Source organism: Babjeviella inositovora (assembly GCF_001661335.1).
Source record: "Babjeviella inositovora NRRL Y-12698 unplaced genomic scaffold BABINscaffold_1, whole genome shotgun sequence".
Lineage (NCBI taxonomy): Eukaryota > Fungi > Ascomycota > Pichiomycetes > Serinales > Babjeviella > Babjeviella inositovora.
Window position 1 is genome coordinate 664,033 of NW_017566838.1, and position 15,860 is coordinate 679,892.

The 15,860-nt window shown below is 44.9% G+C and overlaps 6 protein-coding genes and 2 non-coding genes across 8 annotated transcripts in view; 3 read left to right on the forward strand and 5 right to left on the reverse strand.

The window, feature by feature from the left end:
* Positions 1-16: 16 nt before the first annotated feature.
* On the reverse strand, positions 17-675 carry BABINDRAFT_5407 (uncharacterized protein; the record flags this gene model as incomplete). The annotated part of the gene is made up of 1 exon (XM_019132207.1): positions 17-675. A coding segment is annotated over one exon (659 nt), but the record flags the coding sequence as incomplete, so codon positions are not given.
* A 1,576-nt stretch (positions 676-2,251) lies between these two features.
* Positions 2,252-5,283, forward strand: SNU114 (U5 snRNP GTPase; the record flags this gene model as incomplete). The annotated part of the gene is made up of 2 exons (XM_019130240.1): positions 2,252-2,277; positions 2,358-5,283. The coding sequence occupies 2 exons, from the start codon at positions 2,252-2,254 to the stop codon at positions 5,281-5,283; spliced, it is 2,952 nt and encodes a 983-aa protein (XP_018987770.1).
* A 122-nt stretch (positions 5,284-5,405) lies between these two features.
* On the reverse strand, positions 5,406-6,089 carry BABINDRAFT_72124 (uncharacterized protein). The gene has a single exon (XM_019132586.1). It carries the CDS (start codon positions 5,900-5,902, stop codon positions 5,528-5,530), a length of 375 nt encoding a protein of 124 aa, XP_018987771.1. The 5' UTR covers positions 5,903-6,089; the 3' UTR covers positions 5,406-5,527.
* On the reverse strand, positions 6,052-7,885 carry UGP1 (UTP glucose-1-phosphate uridylyltransferase). Its single transcript, XM_019127427.1, has one exon. It carries the CDS (start codon positions 7,554-7,556, stop codon positions 6,138-6,140), a length of 1,419 nt encoding a protein of 472 aa, XP_018987772.1. The 5' UTR covers positions 7,557-7,885; the 3' UTR covers positions 6,052-6,137.
* Positions 7,886-9,395: 1,510 nt separating this feature from the next.
* On the reverse strand, positions 9,396-9,469 carry BABINDRAFT_t50. Its single transcript has one exon. It is a non-coding gene; the product is annotated as a tRNA-Val (tRNA).
* Positions 9,470-9,622: 153 nt separating this feature from the next.
* On the reverse strand, positions 9,623-10,948 carry BABINDRAFT_159037 (GTP cyclohydrolase I). The gene has a single exon (XM_019127428.1). It carries the CDS (start codon positions 10,689-10,691, stop codon positions 9,828-9,830), a length of 864 nt encoding a protein of 287 aa, XP_018987773.1. The 5' UTR covers positions 10,692-10,948; the 3' UTR covers positions 9,623-9,827.
* Positions 10,949-12,012: 1,064 nt separating this feature from the next.
* On the forward strand, positions 12,013-12,086 carry BABINDRAFT_t14. Its single transcript has one exon. It is a non-coding gene; the product is annotated as a tRNA-Val (tRNA).
* A 3,628-nt stretch (positions 12,087-15,714) lies between these two features.
* The window catches only part of BABINDRAFT_10875 (uncharacterized protein), a gene marked incomplete at both ends in the record, with an annotated part of 409 nt that continues 263 nt past the window's right edge, over positions 15,715-15,860 (forward strand). Inside the window, one exon of the mRNA XM_019126802.1 lies at positions 15,715-15,850. Coding sequence (XP_018987774.1) covers positions 15,715-15,850 — 136 coding nt within the window. The remainder of the gene's footprint in view (positions 15,851-15,860) is intronic.

Genomic DNA, 15,860 nt, shown 5'->3' on the forward strand with positions numbered 1-15,860 from the left:
TCTTCCATCGGAAGACTTCGCGCGGTATTCAAGGAAATCCGTGCTAGGGGTGAACCCCGAGATGATCACCGTCAAGGGACCTTCCACGAACGTATCGCTGGTAAAATCATAATAGCTCAAATATCCCTTCGTGATAAAGCGCTGTAACTTTTCTCTCAAAACACCAAAAGTGGGGTTGGCGTGGGTCTTGAAATCGACAACGAGAAAAACCGTTTCTTGTGGAAGGTTCACGTAGATACCTCTTTGTCTCTCCGTGTCATTGCCGTCCACATTCATTTCGTCCAACATATACATCAAATGATCCAAATAGAGCGAATCCAACGTCTCATACTTGTTCAAGTTGGTGCTGTGGTGACCCACATACAACTCTTGGCCATCTCCTAGGCTAGTGTGGACAGCAGGAGGTTTTCCTGAAAGGAGAGCCACATAGTCTGAGTCTGGCCGGCTCCGTCTCTCATCCCTGAGCCAAACGTCCGCCTCAAAGCTCTTACATCCATTTTTAACGGCATAAAATAACGGAATACTCCTCGTGTAATCGTTATGCGAATGGATTGGGAGGATATCCTTGACATATCTTGTTATTTTCCTCACCGAGTAGAAGTTTTCGTGACTCACGGGGTCATAACTGGGGAAAATAGGAACCTTGAACAGAAGAGAGAGGTGGCCGAAGTTCATGAATATATTCAATCCAATGGTGCACGCAATAACTGATGCAACCAATATTGCGACGTTCCGCACTCGGCATTTGTGGATATCGGGCATATCGTTATATATCTGTCTGAGCATCATATCTAGAGTACGCAAAAATTAGAATAGTAGGAGGCAGGCTCTTCGGGAAAAATTAAGGTGGGCGGGAGGCTTGTCAGACGATCTTTGGACAACAGTGGCTTGTCGGGAAAATATAATCCTGAAAAGCTATCAGCTTGTGCGGATACTGAAATGAAAATGGCAAGAATATTAAAGAAAGGCGCGCAGTGTGAGGGTTCTTGACCAAGGCGGTTGGGGAAATGTCCATTATTTATATCTTATGTATTAACTGTAACCACGGGGCGGCTGTTACGCCTGGATGTCGCTTTTCCGAGTGCGTCATGCGGGCTTTTTAATAGCTTAGCTCCTGGTCAATCCTCGGATGCACGGCGATATTCTCCTGTCTCGATCGACCATCACTGTGGCTGTGTTGCCAGTGATCTGCAGGATATTATATCATATGGCACCGTATGACTAACAAAATGCTTAACATCCGGCGTACACAATGGTATATGTCGGTCAAAATTTTTTTTTAGATATGCACTTAAGATTTTCGGAAATAGGGGTCGGATACACGTGCGGGGAGTCGCCTGGAGATAAATGAGGGATTATAAAACTGTGACTAAACAGCTAAACCCGGCGCCATCCTCTAAACCAGATCTACAACAATAGGAAGATAGGCTGAGAACGTACCAATCCCCATGCAGGCTTTTCGATCATTCACTCCTTGTCTGTTTGACTGGCAGGTTCAGATCATGCCAGATAATAAACGCCTCCATCCAGCGACATACGCAAAGTTCTACACGGCCTTTAAAGCAAAAGAAAACAGAAAAGTGAGCTAGCATATGGCCATTTTCCAATGACTAATCCATGCAAAACCTTACGTACACCCACGTGCTTTCTTGGCAGCCAGGGCCATCTGTCTCTGCCTCGTGCAAAATGACTATGAGTCTTGGCAGCCGTTGTAAAGGACTAGGAATGGTCTCGCCCAGGATTGGATCAAAATTGTAGCGCATATTAAGCAGGTTCCATAACCAGCCACAGCATTACTCTGCGACAGGCAAAAACATAGACCCTGTCTATGGAGACCAGCTAGACCGGCCAACTGCCAGGAATTCTGAAGCGGTTCTTCACAAAAGATTGTCTCTACGCGGCTTTCTGGAACTGATCACATTGATGGGTTTATTTCTTCTGGTCCCTTACCCCGAAATATACCACTACTAAATCTGGGCTTACAATGTAAGCCTTTATTATAGTACTTGGCAAAGCAGCAGGGCTGTATCTAAGCCGAGGCTGTATCAATACGCAGTTTGCCGACGGTGTGTACCACCTAGTTTTCCGTTTAACGCACTACCATATGTATTATCCTGTATATTTTTGAGGAAAAATATGAAGGCATAAAGCCATGGCCCTAGACATAATAGTCAACTTCGTGGTCTATTAGTCAGTATTTTACTCCCCTACCATTGACCTCTTACTTACCTGCCTTGATATACAGCTAGAGATGGATAACGAAGACCTTTATGATGAGTAAGTACTGCCACAATCGTACCTCTTCGCTCCAGACTCCAGCGGAGGCTACCAGCGAATAGTCTACTAACTACTTTTAGATTTGGTAACCTTATCGGTGATCCATTAGACTCAGATGCCGAATCACACTACAGTTCTGATGATAATCGCAGTCAAGGAATACCAGCTGGCAACGAAGATGCTATGGACGTAGATGAGCATACCCCAGAGACAGCTTCCCAAGCGATCGTTTTACATGAAGACAAGAAGCATTACAGCACCTTATCCGAAACCTTCGGTGCTGATGTGGAAACCATTGTCCAGACATACGATAACCAATCTATCTCAGAGCCTATCGTTCATCCCCATATCGAAAAGAGCTTCAAGGTCGAAGAGAAGAGTCTTCCAAGGGTGGCCTATCCCCGTGACTACTTACTATCTGTCTTGAATACCGCCCCCCACAGAGTCAGAAACGTTGCGCTCGTGGGGAACCTTAACAGTGGTAAAACCACATTCTTGGATATGTTGATCTTGCAGACGCACAAGGAGTTGCAACTCTCGACTTGCTTGAAAAACTTCAAATCTTTGAGATACACAGACAACCACACGTTGGAGATCGGCAGAGGCATGACCCTAAAGGTATCACCAGTCACCCTCTTGCTCCCCAATCTAAAGGGTAACTCATTGTGCGTCAACCTCTTGGATACCCCGGGTCATGTCAACTTCTATGATGAACTAGCAGTGGCGCAGCGGACGGTTGATGTGTGCGTTGTGGTAATAGACTTGGTGGAAGGTCTCACGGTGGGCACCAAGGTTGCCATTGAAAACGCCTTGAAAAACAACTTGGAATTGAAATTGATCTTGAACAAGATTGATCGATTAGTTTTGGAGTTGAAGTTACCCCCGTCTGACGCCTACTTCAAAATCAAGTACATCGTGGAGCAGATTAATGAATTTATTGCGGACTCGTTGCGGTCTTCCCCACAGTCCCAGTACCCCTTCCCCGTCCGGTTGTCTCCAGAGTTGAACAATGTCTGCTTTGCGTCCTCCACCTTGGAGTTCTGCTTCACCTTGAAAAGTTTCATCAAGCTATATTTGGAGAAGTTCGATCCTCAGGGAACAAAGATCAATATTGACGAGTTTGCTGCCAGATTATGGGGCGACATTTATTACGACCCATCAACAAACAATTTCACTACTAAAAACAACTCTTCTTTGAGCTTGACCAGATCTTTCATCTACTTCATTCTCACACCGTTATACAAGCTTTTCACCCACGCCATCGTTATCAACAAGGACAGCTTGTCTCGGATATTGTACTCCAACTTTAACGTCACCTTGCCGAACGCCACGTACAAGTTGGACTCCCAGATTTTGTTAAAGCAGGTGATGAAGGCTGTTTTTGGCGAGAGCTTGGGGTTTGGTGACATGTTACAGGCATCTATCTCACCTCTGGAGACAAACTCTCAGAGGGTGCAGAGCCAGCTCGGACTAGAGAGCGATGGAGGCCCAACCTCGCCGTTGATCGCACATTTAACCAAGTTGGTTGAAACCTCCGACGGTGAGTCATTCTTCGGCTTGGTTAGAATTTATTCGGGGGCATTGAAGCTCAACTCTAAGATTAAGATTTTGGGAGAAAACTTCGAGGAAGATGACGAAGACTTCCACGTGATTACAGTGGATGAATTGTACTTGTCAGGTGGAAGATACCGGGTACCTGTGGATGAATTAGGTCCCGGTGCCATTGGGTTGATTGGTAACGAAAGCTTACACACATTGGTTAGTAAATCCGCCACTATTTATGACGATACCATGAGCATCCCACATAAAAACTTTCCGTTGATCGATTACATTGTTGAGCCCGTGTTCAAGGTCGCCATTGAGCCTGCCATTCCCTCGGAACTTCCAAAATTATTGTCAGGGTTGCGTTCCATTAACAAATCCTACCCCGGTGTGGAAATCAAGGTGGAGGAAAACGGCGAGCATGTGATTTTTGGCTCCGGGGAGCTCTATATGGACTGCTTGTTGCATGATTTGCGTCAGTCATTTACGGGGATTGAAGTCAAAATCAGCGATCCAATCACCCGCTTTAGCGAATGCTGTGAGACTATCTCCTTCACCAAGATTAGCGTCGAGTCTACCAACGGGAAGAACCGAATCTCTGTGGTTGCCGAGCCCTTGGACAACCCCAAGTTGGTTAAAGCCATTGAGAACGGTCAAATCAACCTTCTGAGGGGCTCCTCTAGGGCGCTTGTGAAGATGCTCAGGCAAGAGTACGGTTTAGATTCGTTGACTGCCAGGTCCATTTGGTCGCTTGGACCAGACGAACGAAACTCACCAAACTTGTTACAGGATGACACTTTGCCGCTGGACAATCCCGATGAAAAGGCTAGATTGGTTTCCATGAAAGACTCAATCAAGCAGGGCTTCAAATGGGCGACGCGTGAGGGTCCACTCTGTGACGAGCCGATTCGTAACACAAAGTTTCGTATCATCGATTGTGCCCTTAGTGACGACTTAATGTCGAGAAGTACATCCCAGATCATTCCGATGTTGCGTAAAGCTTGTTACACGGCCTTCATGACTGCCTCTCCGAGACTATTGGAGCCTATTTATGCCATTCATGTTACGTGCACCCGAGCTGCGATCAAGGTTGTGGGCCAATTGGTGGAAAAGAGAAGAGGTTCGGTGTTGAAGGACTCCCCAATTCCTGGAACTCAGTTGTATAATGTTTATGGTAACGTTCCGGTTATTGACTCGATTGGGTTGGAAAGTGACATTCGACTCGCTACTGGAGGGCAAGCTATTGCCTTACTCGTGTTTGAAAAATGGAGCGTGGTTCCCGGTGATCCGATGGACAAGACGTGTTTCATCCCTCAATTGAGACCAGCCCCCTATAAATCATTAGCCAGAGACTTTGTCACCAAGACCAGAAAACGAAAGGGCTTGACCGGGGAACCAGGTTTGGAGAAGTACGTCGAGAGGGGTCTAGTTGAGAAATTGAAGGAGAGTGGGTTGATTCAATGAACATAATTAGATTAGATATAGATGCACAGTTTGATGAAGGTTGTCGTGAAATTTCACGTAAAATATAAAGAGCCTAAACGGCAGCACTTTAGATCCCCCCAAGAGCAAGATTTGTGACATTCTCATTTTTGTGTGCTTCGAGGTCTTGACTCAGATCCATCCGTCTCGGGGTTGGGTTCTCAAGGGGAGGTAGCCTCCCAAAGGAGTATCATTATTTATTTATTTTGCATTGGCAGTCCTATTTTCAGGTGGCGAAACTTTTCGCATTAATTCCTTCCCCCAAGAATTCGGCCACCCTAGCCAACTCTAGCCCTACCAGTTCTGTTTCCAGAATCTCGGTTACAACTAGCTTCTCAACTGAACTTATCGGAACAACATTGAAAAGGTAACTTACCAGCGTCTCCTGCGATTCGCATGCCTTGTTGAACAATATAACTGTCTTTGTAATTGGATCAATATTGTATAGCCTCCCCTGAATGGTTGTGTCTGTCCCCTCATCCGAAATGTGAGGCCTGGAGGCAACGGTGACAACTTTACAGGGGTATCCACGGAAGTTTTCAGCCGAAGACGGCAATAGTTGGCACACCTGTGGGTTTGTGAGTTCTTGCACGCTAGACATGGTTAAATTGAATGCCAGGTATATCTTTTCGCTGTAGCGACTACTTATCTCCAAAATATCTCAGATAATATACCTTGGTGCAGGATTAACTGTTTTTTTTTGATACGTGCAGGATTTACGCTAACTAGTAGCTACAGATAGGTTGCGATGAAGCTTAGTATGCGAAGTAGGAAAATAAAAAAGGTAGGTTTACACGGGGAAACGTTCCTCCTCCCCTGGTCATTGAAAAGGGTGCTTAGTGTTCGAGGATAGTCAAGTTACCGGTAACGACAACATTTTCCAACACCGCGCCGTTTGGAATATCAATTCTCTGGCCATCAGAACAAACAATGATGACAGTCCCCTTCAAGGTAACGCCCTTGCCTAAAGAGACATTACCGGTAATAGTCAAGTGGTCCAACTCCAAGATCTTTGGCATATGAGGAATTCTCTGCTGGAAGCCGCTAACCTTCTTGAAGTGGGAGCCCAACTTGATCAACGGGTTTGGCCCGAAGCGGGACTGGTCCAATCTCAAGGCACCGTGTTCCAAGAAGAACAAGTCAGACTTGACCAACAACAAGTCGGAACAGGTCTTTACCGGCAAGAATCTGGATCTTGGAACAACCACCCCGTGGGCACCCTTAAAGTGTCTGATGGCGGCACCGACAGCGGTCTCCAACTGCAAGACATTGTACTCGGCCTTGTTGATAGTGATAGCCTTGGCGTTGGGGATGATCTCAACCTGGATGGCGTTGGCCTCGACCAATCTCTTAACGGCCTTCAAGTTAATCCACAAGTTGTTGGTATTGAAGTTCTTGAATTTCTTAATCGACTTGAACTCCTCAACGTGCTCCTTCGGCACCTGTGCAATCTCCAACAACCGGATCTCACCGTCGTAGTTGATCAAGGTACCCCCCTTGACGTCAGCTCTAGTCTTGTCGGTCAACTCCATGATGTACTCGGCGTCGGTCTCGAGCATATGGGTGAGGATCTTGGTGTCGACGGTGGCACCCAAGTTGTCACCGTTGGAAACGAACAACACCTCTCTGCCCTGGGCCAAAAGCGCGTCCAACTCCCCGGAGGAGACCAAGGATTCAAACAAATCACCGTGGCCGGGTGGGTACCAGGCTTCCAAGCTGTCGTCGAACGACTGTGGGACTGGTAACAAGGAGTCCTTAAAGATTCTTGGAAAGCGGGACTGGTTGAAGGTCTTGACTCTGATTCTGTGGCCCTGATACTTTCTGATAATCTTGGCGGTGTCAGAATCGGTGTTGAAGGAGTTCATCAACAACAACGGCACGTCCGCGTCGTACTTTCTGTTCAAGTGCTCAATCTGTCTGACGGCCAAGTCGAGGAAGGTGTTGCCGTCTCTGACTTCGATGACAGACTTTGGCCCAACACAGCCCATGGAGGTACCTAAACCACCGTTCAACTTCAACACAGCCAACTTGCTCAAGTTGGCAGCGGCATCTTCGCCGTTAGACAAGGACACATAGTCAACAACCTCGTCGGACCCTGGCGATCTAATCTTGTCCCAGTCCAATGGGGTGTCGGCAGCCTTGTCAGTCAAGTATCTTCTGAACAAGGAGAAGAACGAATCCATTTCGTTCTCGAAACGGTCCTTGACAGAGTCGTCCTGGACGGAGTCGGCGAGCTTGTTCAACGCGTTACGCATCAGGGAGGCGGCCACACTGGTGGTGGTGTTGTCAAAGGCCTAGGGGGTTAGTACCAAACAAGCATGCGCCGTAAAGGGGAAATATTGCAAGGAAAATCGACGCCAAAATATTTCTGGAAGTGAGAGACATATGAAAGGTTAATGGCAAAGGGGACAATGGCATATATTTGGCACTGGTCAGTGGTCTCCAGCGCTTAACGATGGCAGTACTTCCTTACCTCTTCGGGGATCATTAATTAGTACTTACGTAGGCGGATTGAGTCTTGGTGTGTTTTTTTGGGGCACTAGCAACGTCAGACATGGTGTATATAGTGAATGATGGAAGGCAATTGGTAGAGTTTGCGTTATAGTCTTTGTGCCAGCAAAAGTGGCCCGTGCCTCCGCTATATACTGATCTCAGAAAACGCGACGGACTGAGAAAAAAAGAAACGGGATGCGTGCAGCGCCATTTAGGTTTGTTGACCTTTGAGGGGCGCCATGCAGGTGATCTCGAAATGTATTGGTGAGATTTGGTGAGGGGATAAGCATGTTATACTTGTAGCATTTCGTAGTGGGTTTGCCGTTCAATGTAACATTGGGATTATCGTATGTAGCATTATTTCTTACGCTTGATCTAGTGACTGCTTTCGGTCCTACTTTCAGTAGTTTGGGAGATATACCAGGGGACTTATTTCGAGTCGTCGCGCAGTCACCATTCGCTCAATATTGGAGCTTTAGGTCAGTACCATCTAGAAGCCCCGAGATTATCATTTCAGACCCGGACCGGGAATACAAGCTGTGACTAGTGGGTAGCATATAGCGACAACCACGGTGGAGGTTTCGGCAAATGAACTTCGAATGAATCATAGCGAAAGCAATTACTAAACACGGATTGGTTGAAAAAGGTAAAGGTGTTATTCCTCCAGATCCCTTATCTGCTGGAACACGCGTGCTTCAAACTAACGGGCTCTGCGCCAAGCATATCCTGGATACGGGCGTTATTCTACTCTGGAGAAAACCCACTCAGCTACCAGCCAGCACACAAGTTTCCAAAAAGTTTAGTGAGACTGGAAACGTATCTGCTTTGTTGCGACTTATATAATGTAGCTTGGTCTGTTTCTGGAGCACAATCCAAAATGTGAATCTACAGCTCCTCATAAGTTAATGTTTCCTACTCGAACTTCTGGAGCAGGAAAATACCCAAAACGGTAAGTTTTGGCAACGATTAGGCGGTGCCTAGGCCTCTGACCTGCAGGTCACCCCCACCGGGTGATTGTCTTGTTGAACTTCCGTGCGCAACTCCGAAGCAGAAGCGTGCGGGATAATAGTGCGGCGCGCCAGCTTACACAAGGCGGGGTGCTTAAACCTTAAATGGACTACCGTTCTATCTATTGGCCTAACAGGTCTTTCGAGCAACCCAACATCTGTACCTTGCCGATTTGGCTGCTTTAGCCGAAGCCACTTCTAAGCAGCGAAGGCATGGGTGCACGGGTAGGCAAATTGGATCCGGACTCCTGCAAATCTAGTTGAGTATGGTTAAAAAAAGTTCGCTGCGAAGAGTAACCAAAACAATTCAAAAGCCATTTGCGTAGGGCAGATTTCCAAATAGGGCCACGTTAACCTTGTTCGTTCTCGTTTGATGCCTCTGGTAAGGATAAACGATAATCCTTGTTTCAATTTTTCCGGATCACCTTATGTATGTCATCAATAAGAGCCAAGACCATGGCTACGGAATTAGTTCATTCTGGAGTGTGACCCCACTATCAGACCTTTGATGCTGGTTGAATTTGAGTCCCGTGGTAAAACGAACCCATCTCATAGGTGAGAACTTGATGGTTGGGAAGGAAAAAAAACTACGGATGATTTCGCCCAGGATCGAACTGGGGACGTACTGCGTGTTAAGCAGGTGCCATAACCAACTAGACCACGAAACCATTCGATGAAGTAAAATATAATAGCGCTGGTGGCTCGAAAGAGAATCGGCAATTTGAAGCCTCGGTGCGATTGCACTTCCAATGTCACAACTTTTTATACCGTATTATGTGTTATTCTCCTATACCCTACAGGTTTGAATCTCAGTCTTAATTTTCAGGTCATAAAAAGCCCCAGGCTGTGCGGATCCATTAATCGTGCTATTCTAAAAAGATGAAATGCAAAAGATCAAAACACGTTGGTAATATTGGGATATAAATACATTGTGGGATGATAGCAGTTATTCAAATGATGGATTATCTATCTAAATAGATATCCTTTTGTAATTCCACCACTGGTCCCAATACAGACAGGAATGCCTTACTTTCTGGCCAACAAGGTTAAAAATTCGTCACGAGTCTTCTGCTGGGTTCTAAAGCAACCCAACATGCAGCTGGTGGTGGTGACAGCGCTGGTCTTCTGGACGCCTCTGCTAACCATGCACATGTGTTTGGCCTCGATGACCACTGCAACACCTTTTGGCTGCAAAATCTCGCTCAAAGCCATAGCAATCTGTTTGGTCAACCTTTCTTGAACTTGGAATCTTCTGGAGTACATTTCTGCTAATCTAGCGAGCTTGGACAATCCAAGGACCTTCTTGTTTGGGATGTAAGCAATGTGCACGTTGCCAAAAAAGGGAACTAAATGGTGCTCACAAAGAGAAAAAATTTCGATATCCTTTACAATGACCATCTCGTCATGATCCTCCTCGAAGACGGCTCTCTTGATCACATCCCTGATGTTGTCTTCGTAACCCTTGGTGAAAAATAGCATCGCACGGGCGTATCTCTCTGGGGTCTCCAACAACCCTTCACGGCTGACGTCTTCACCTAACTCGCTCAAGATCGTCTTTACCGCAGCGGCGATTCTCTGCTCGCGACCCTTGGTTTCATCGGACGTGGCATCGATACGTTGGCGGGCGCCGATGGATGGCCATGACAACCCGTCGGAATCGATTGGTGGATTTAAGGTATATGGAGAGGCTGGACGTGTTGATTGTTCTAGTTTAAGCTTTTTGTAGTATGGTTCCTTCCTGAACCCAGAAGGTCTTGGGTGCAAAAGTTTGGAGTTGGTCTCTTGACCTTCTTCCCTCTGTTCGGTTTCGTCTTCCGCGTAGGCTGCAGCGCCGTTTGGAACTTCAGATCCGGTGATCGAATCGGTAATATCTTCTATTCTGCTAGACATTTTGTGTGGGGTGGCTCTGAAGTTTGGAGAGCAATAGAAAATTGGGCTCGAGATAAACACTGATAAAGGGATTCTCAATTTTTCACTGGCGCGCCTTATTTTTTTCAGTGGGGCAGGCAGTGACTCTTATTTTTTGGTTTTCCCTGATTGTTCGGATTTGTACTTCCCCGGCTACACGATAAGCAGGGACGAGGAGAAGTGTGAAGCTGGTTTGCCTATCGGTAGGTATTCAATCAGAATAAAAAGTTTAAATTTTATACCTGCTCCACTGTATTAGGAAATACTGCCGAAAGCGAGTGAAGATGAAAATCCTTAGGGCACCTATACTTTGACCGAAATAGCATGTGATCATGTGATATTGTGTATTACTGAGCCATTCCTATCGACGTTCAACAAATCTGTACGGATCGCAACCGATCGTTCCTTCATCGGCGTTTAAGCATTTTCCTGCATATATAATTGTAAATTAGATCTTTAGGTGACTCTGTCTTTCCCGGTCCGCCGTTCTCTTTACATTGCCGGATTTACAGGCTATTTAAACCTGGATTGATACTTATTTTTCTTTGGTCGCAGGATTTGTGATTCAGTGTTCAATCAGAATTCCCCTCTCCAAGGCATTCCAACCCTAAGTTGTCCGATCTGAAAATATCTGGGGATAAGACGCCCGGTGACGGCTCTAGACAAGTATTGCATTTCTTTCCCCTAAGGTAGATACGCATACCGAAATAAATTTAACCGTGGAGCCGTACTCTGGGGACTCAACTTACCTCCACTCGAGCTCAAAGTGTCTGATTTTCACGTCGGTATTCTCTCCCAGGATTGTCAGCCATTCCGGGTCGGAGACACAGTTTAAGCACCATACTAACTTGCTCGTATATTCTGGTTACTCCAAGTCTGTGGAGAATTCAACTACAGAGTGCATTCTATGTTTCATGTCTTTTAGGGCACACAGCTACAAGCTCCCTGTAATCTTAAAGAAGTCGTATAGTATGAGGGTGATACACCGAGTGTAGATCTCCAGCAAAAAATTCAATTGTCAGGGTTCCAGCGCCTGTTGGTATTCCAGTCGGGGGGGTTGTAATCAGTCATTGATTCACAAGTTACTTATCGTGATCTTCCACAAAAATAAAGATAATATTAAAACCAAGATCATTCTTAGATCTGGAAAACTACTTCCTTATATAGCTTTCTTCGGTGCCTCATTTGCTTTATGCTACAGGATTAGTTTCAGATACTCATTATCAAACAATCCTAGTAGCCTCAACTGGAACCTCATAAGGTTCCTGAAATAACTCTCTAACTCTGACATCAATCATCGAATGGTTTCGTGGTCTAGTTGGTTATGGCACCTGCTTAACACGCAGTACGTCCCCAGTTCGATCCTGGGCGAAATCATCCGTATTTTTTTCCGCTATCCTCTAAAATTTTTCTAATGCGAAACTAAGAATGGAAAGTTATAATGCAAATATCTGTACATACTCGCAAAAATATACTATGTAAGGTATCAACTCCGTATATAACGGTATATATATAAGTTTACCATGATTAGTCATACAAATACAATATGCAATTGAGATGTATATACTCTAATTTATTTGTATATTAAACCAGTTTAAGTATAATGTTTGATATTACGTATTTGAAAATCAAAGTAGTGTTTGTTATCTAATCAGATTGAATTTTAGAAGGATTTGATTACATAATATTATGGATTATATTACTTATGTGCTAAATATTTATCGGGTCAGTATTGTGTTATATCTAACTGGTGATTTAATGTAATCAAAGATAAATATTTTTTAAATAGATATCTAACACAGCGGACAAGAGTGGCTACTTACAGGGGATCGGCCTAGGCCGCAAAAGGTATGTATCCACGATAAGGAGTATTAAATCGAGTAACGCTTTCTGCTTTGAATACGTATGGCAGCCGAAGAAACTGCCCCGATGAAACCTGGATACAGCAGAGACAGCTGTTTCAGTTTCTAAACACGATGCTGTGCCAAGTCTTTCTCTTCTTCGATACATCATCCTTGCATCCAGGTGCAGTCTTCTACGGCATAGGCTTGGAACGTGGTTCAGCCGCTTATGACGCATGCAGCTTAAAATGAGCAACCGGAAATAAAGCCCAACATGTTACCAACTACACTTGTCATTGTGGACCGTTACCTGGGATACTTCACGGCTGTGATAAAGTTTCCTTGATATACAAGCTAAACCTTTTATCTCTCCTTTTTCACCCCGGGGTAGCTTGGTTTCCGAAATCAAAGTACAGTGCTGTGATGGTTAAACATATAAAAAGCACCCTATAAAGGTATCCATTACCTCTTCTATTCCAGCCTTGAAAACCATTTTTAATTCCTAAATCGGGTTCGGTAAACTCCGCCTCAAAACTATTACGAGAAAATATGTTATCGTTAATTTTTCCAACAGGTTAGCTACGACTAACTCGCAAACCGACAATGATGCCCTCGTGCAAGCTGACAGTACTGTCAAGTTGGCCGACAGCACCTTCCTCGTCATCACCATCTCATCCGGCTCTGTCAGTACTTTTGTTTTTCCAGTCGGTGGCGAACATTTATTCCTTGCGTGTGCTGGCTTCTTGGAATAATCACCCGCAGACAACCTTTCTGAAAAGGACTGCGACGGTAGTGCGTTGGTCGTCTTAATCCTCTCCCCTACGGGTAGCGATACCATTCCAGGTATTACTGACATTGTTGCCCTTTATCTTATCGTTTCTGTTAAACGGTTCTACGGTGACAATAGTTTAAACAGCAGGTTTGCTACCGCCACCGGTTTAGCCGTTTTTGTTTTTATTTTGGTTAAACAAGCCCTTACGTAGTTGAGGCATGCTCTTTTTACTTCTCGCACATTATATCTGCGTTAGACAGGTTACTGTTTTTATTCTACTTTAATTTTATACGTCATTTGTTTTAATCCCGCAAAAAAACCCTGCTCTAAAGTAATTTAGTCCGTCCTGTTTATTCACGGGGAAATCGCCCTAGCAAGCTTCTAACAGAGTTGGAGGCTAGGTTCTCTACTACCCACTTTTAGTTCACCCTAACTCCGAGCTTTGAAGCCAATATAAATAATCTGGCAACGCTACTGCAAGAGGTCTACCCGGAGCAGTTAGCAATAATTACAAACTGGCAAATTATCTGAAAAAAAGTTTTTCCACAACCCCTCAGTCCAAGAATTAGGACGAAATACAGGGATTTGTCTCGTCGAACGTAATAGAATGCCGCTGTGGACATCGTAATCGTCAAAAAACGTGCCATCAGGCCATTCAGGTCTATAACGGTTTGTTAGAGGCGTGGAGCATTGTTATGCGTGAAAAAAAAAACATCTCTAGACAGATCCGGAGCCTCAAATCCTACAGTAAACGCGTTATTGCGTTACCAGCGACATTAATATCTGTTGGCAAAGAACTAGAAACCATGACTGACTTACTACATCTCCCGAGGGAGGAAGAAAGGAGCCAAGCACAATCATAATATTCTGAATCGATGAAGACATAGCAACTTGACTCAGTTCGTACAGACATCTGAAACTTTATCGCCGTATGGTCCCAAAGCAGATATCACGTTCATGCAGGCCCCTGGTACAGGATTTCACGTGCACGCACTACAGCGTATTTCCACGTTACTTCCAACATCCAAACTTCCACACTCCTGATCCCTTATTTCGAAACATGATTTCGTTTGGTTGGAGATTTATCGCTTCAAAATATCAGCCATTACTTCGGGCTTATAATGGTGTACAGGAATTGCTTCAATTGGATAGTCAAGATCAGCAGAACGAAATGTATCATCATGCGGTCATAGCGCAACGTGGATCTTTGTTTGTTGTCGGTAACTACCGTGGACCAAGAGCATGTATAAACCAGAGCAATGTTCCATGCATAAGCTTCTGATGCTACATGTCCCAATTGAACACTGTTCGTAAGGGGGTGCGAAATTAGGCCACGTATGCGCATTTGCATGTAAGGGGGGTTAACACAGTACTAGATTGCCATGATTGGGTAGCTGAAAAAAGATTGCAATATTTATTAAAAGCTCACTTTATAACAGCTAGGAGCCCGGATTTACTCAGGAAGAAGGCCAGAGCTAGTACTGCGATTTTAATGTCCGTACGCATACCCCGCTGCACGTACTCCCGCTTCACGTGTTTCCAGAAAATAGAACATATGCAAGGAGACTGGGGCGTCAGCTGTGTACACCAAAGAGGAATAATGTGGAGGTGTGAGATGATACACTCCATATATCTATGGTATTACTGTAATGTACCGCCGTTAATATCTTAGGCCCTCTCCGTATACGTTCCAGGTGAAGTCCATAGTTAGCCCCAAATAATCAAGTTCTGGTGTCTGGCAAAGCCTAGGGAAGCTATAGCCCATAGTACAACCGCGTGCCTTTTTTGATACGCACAATCTTACATACATCATAACAATAGTAGACAGTCCGATTGAAATTTGCTGCATTCTCGCCATACTCTCCGCAAATCATTGATCCAATGCCCAATTATGATCCATCCTCGTTATACAATAGTTGCGTATCACTTTTGCACAAGCCCCCTAGTCCTTTAAACTCAATTCCTTTGCAACAAGCAATTAAGCCCATTGAGGCCTTGGTTGCTATTACATGTTACCTAGATATGCCAACGTGTGCGCAGCTGTGGAGCAAGGAGTATGCGACATCATTACACAGGATGAAATTTTAAGTGCATAATGCGTATGCGGCTCGCCTTTCGTCATTCCCCGCTAATTCTATATTAACCATACCAGGCTTGATCTGTGTAAAAGAGTCTAAGGCACATCTAGGCGTTCTGTGCGTATAAGGTTTTCAGGTCGTACGGAAAGTGAAACAGCAATTCTAAATTTCAGCACGTTTCAAGGTGTGGCAACCTGCAATGATTCCACAGGGATTGGTATATAAGTAGCTCTTTTCCCCTTTTTCGTCACTCTTCAGATTATTTCTTCCAAGTTATTCTTAACAAACAACAAACTAGATACAAACAATTCAAAATGGTCTTCGGCTTAGGTAAACACGACAACAACAACAACAACAACAACAACAACAGCAACTCCGACGGGTCTGGTAACAACAACAACTCCGACTCTTACGGGTCTGGTAACAACAATTCCGACTCTTACGGTTCTGGTAACAACAA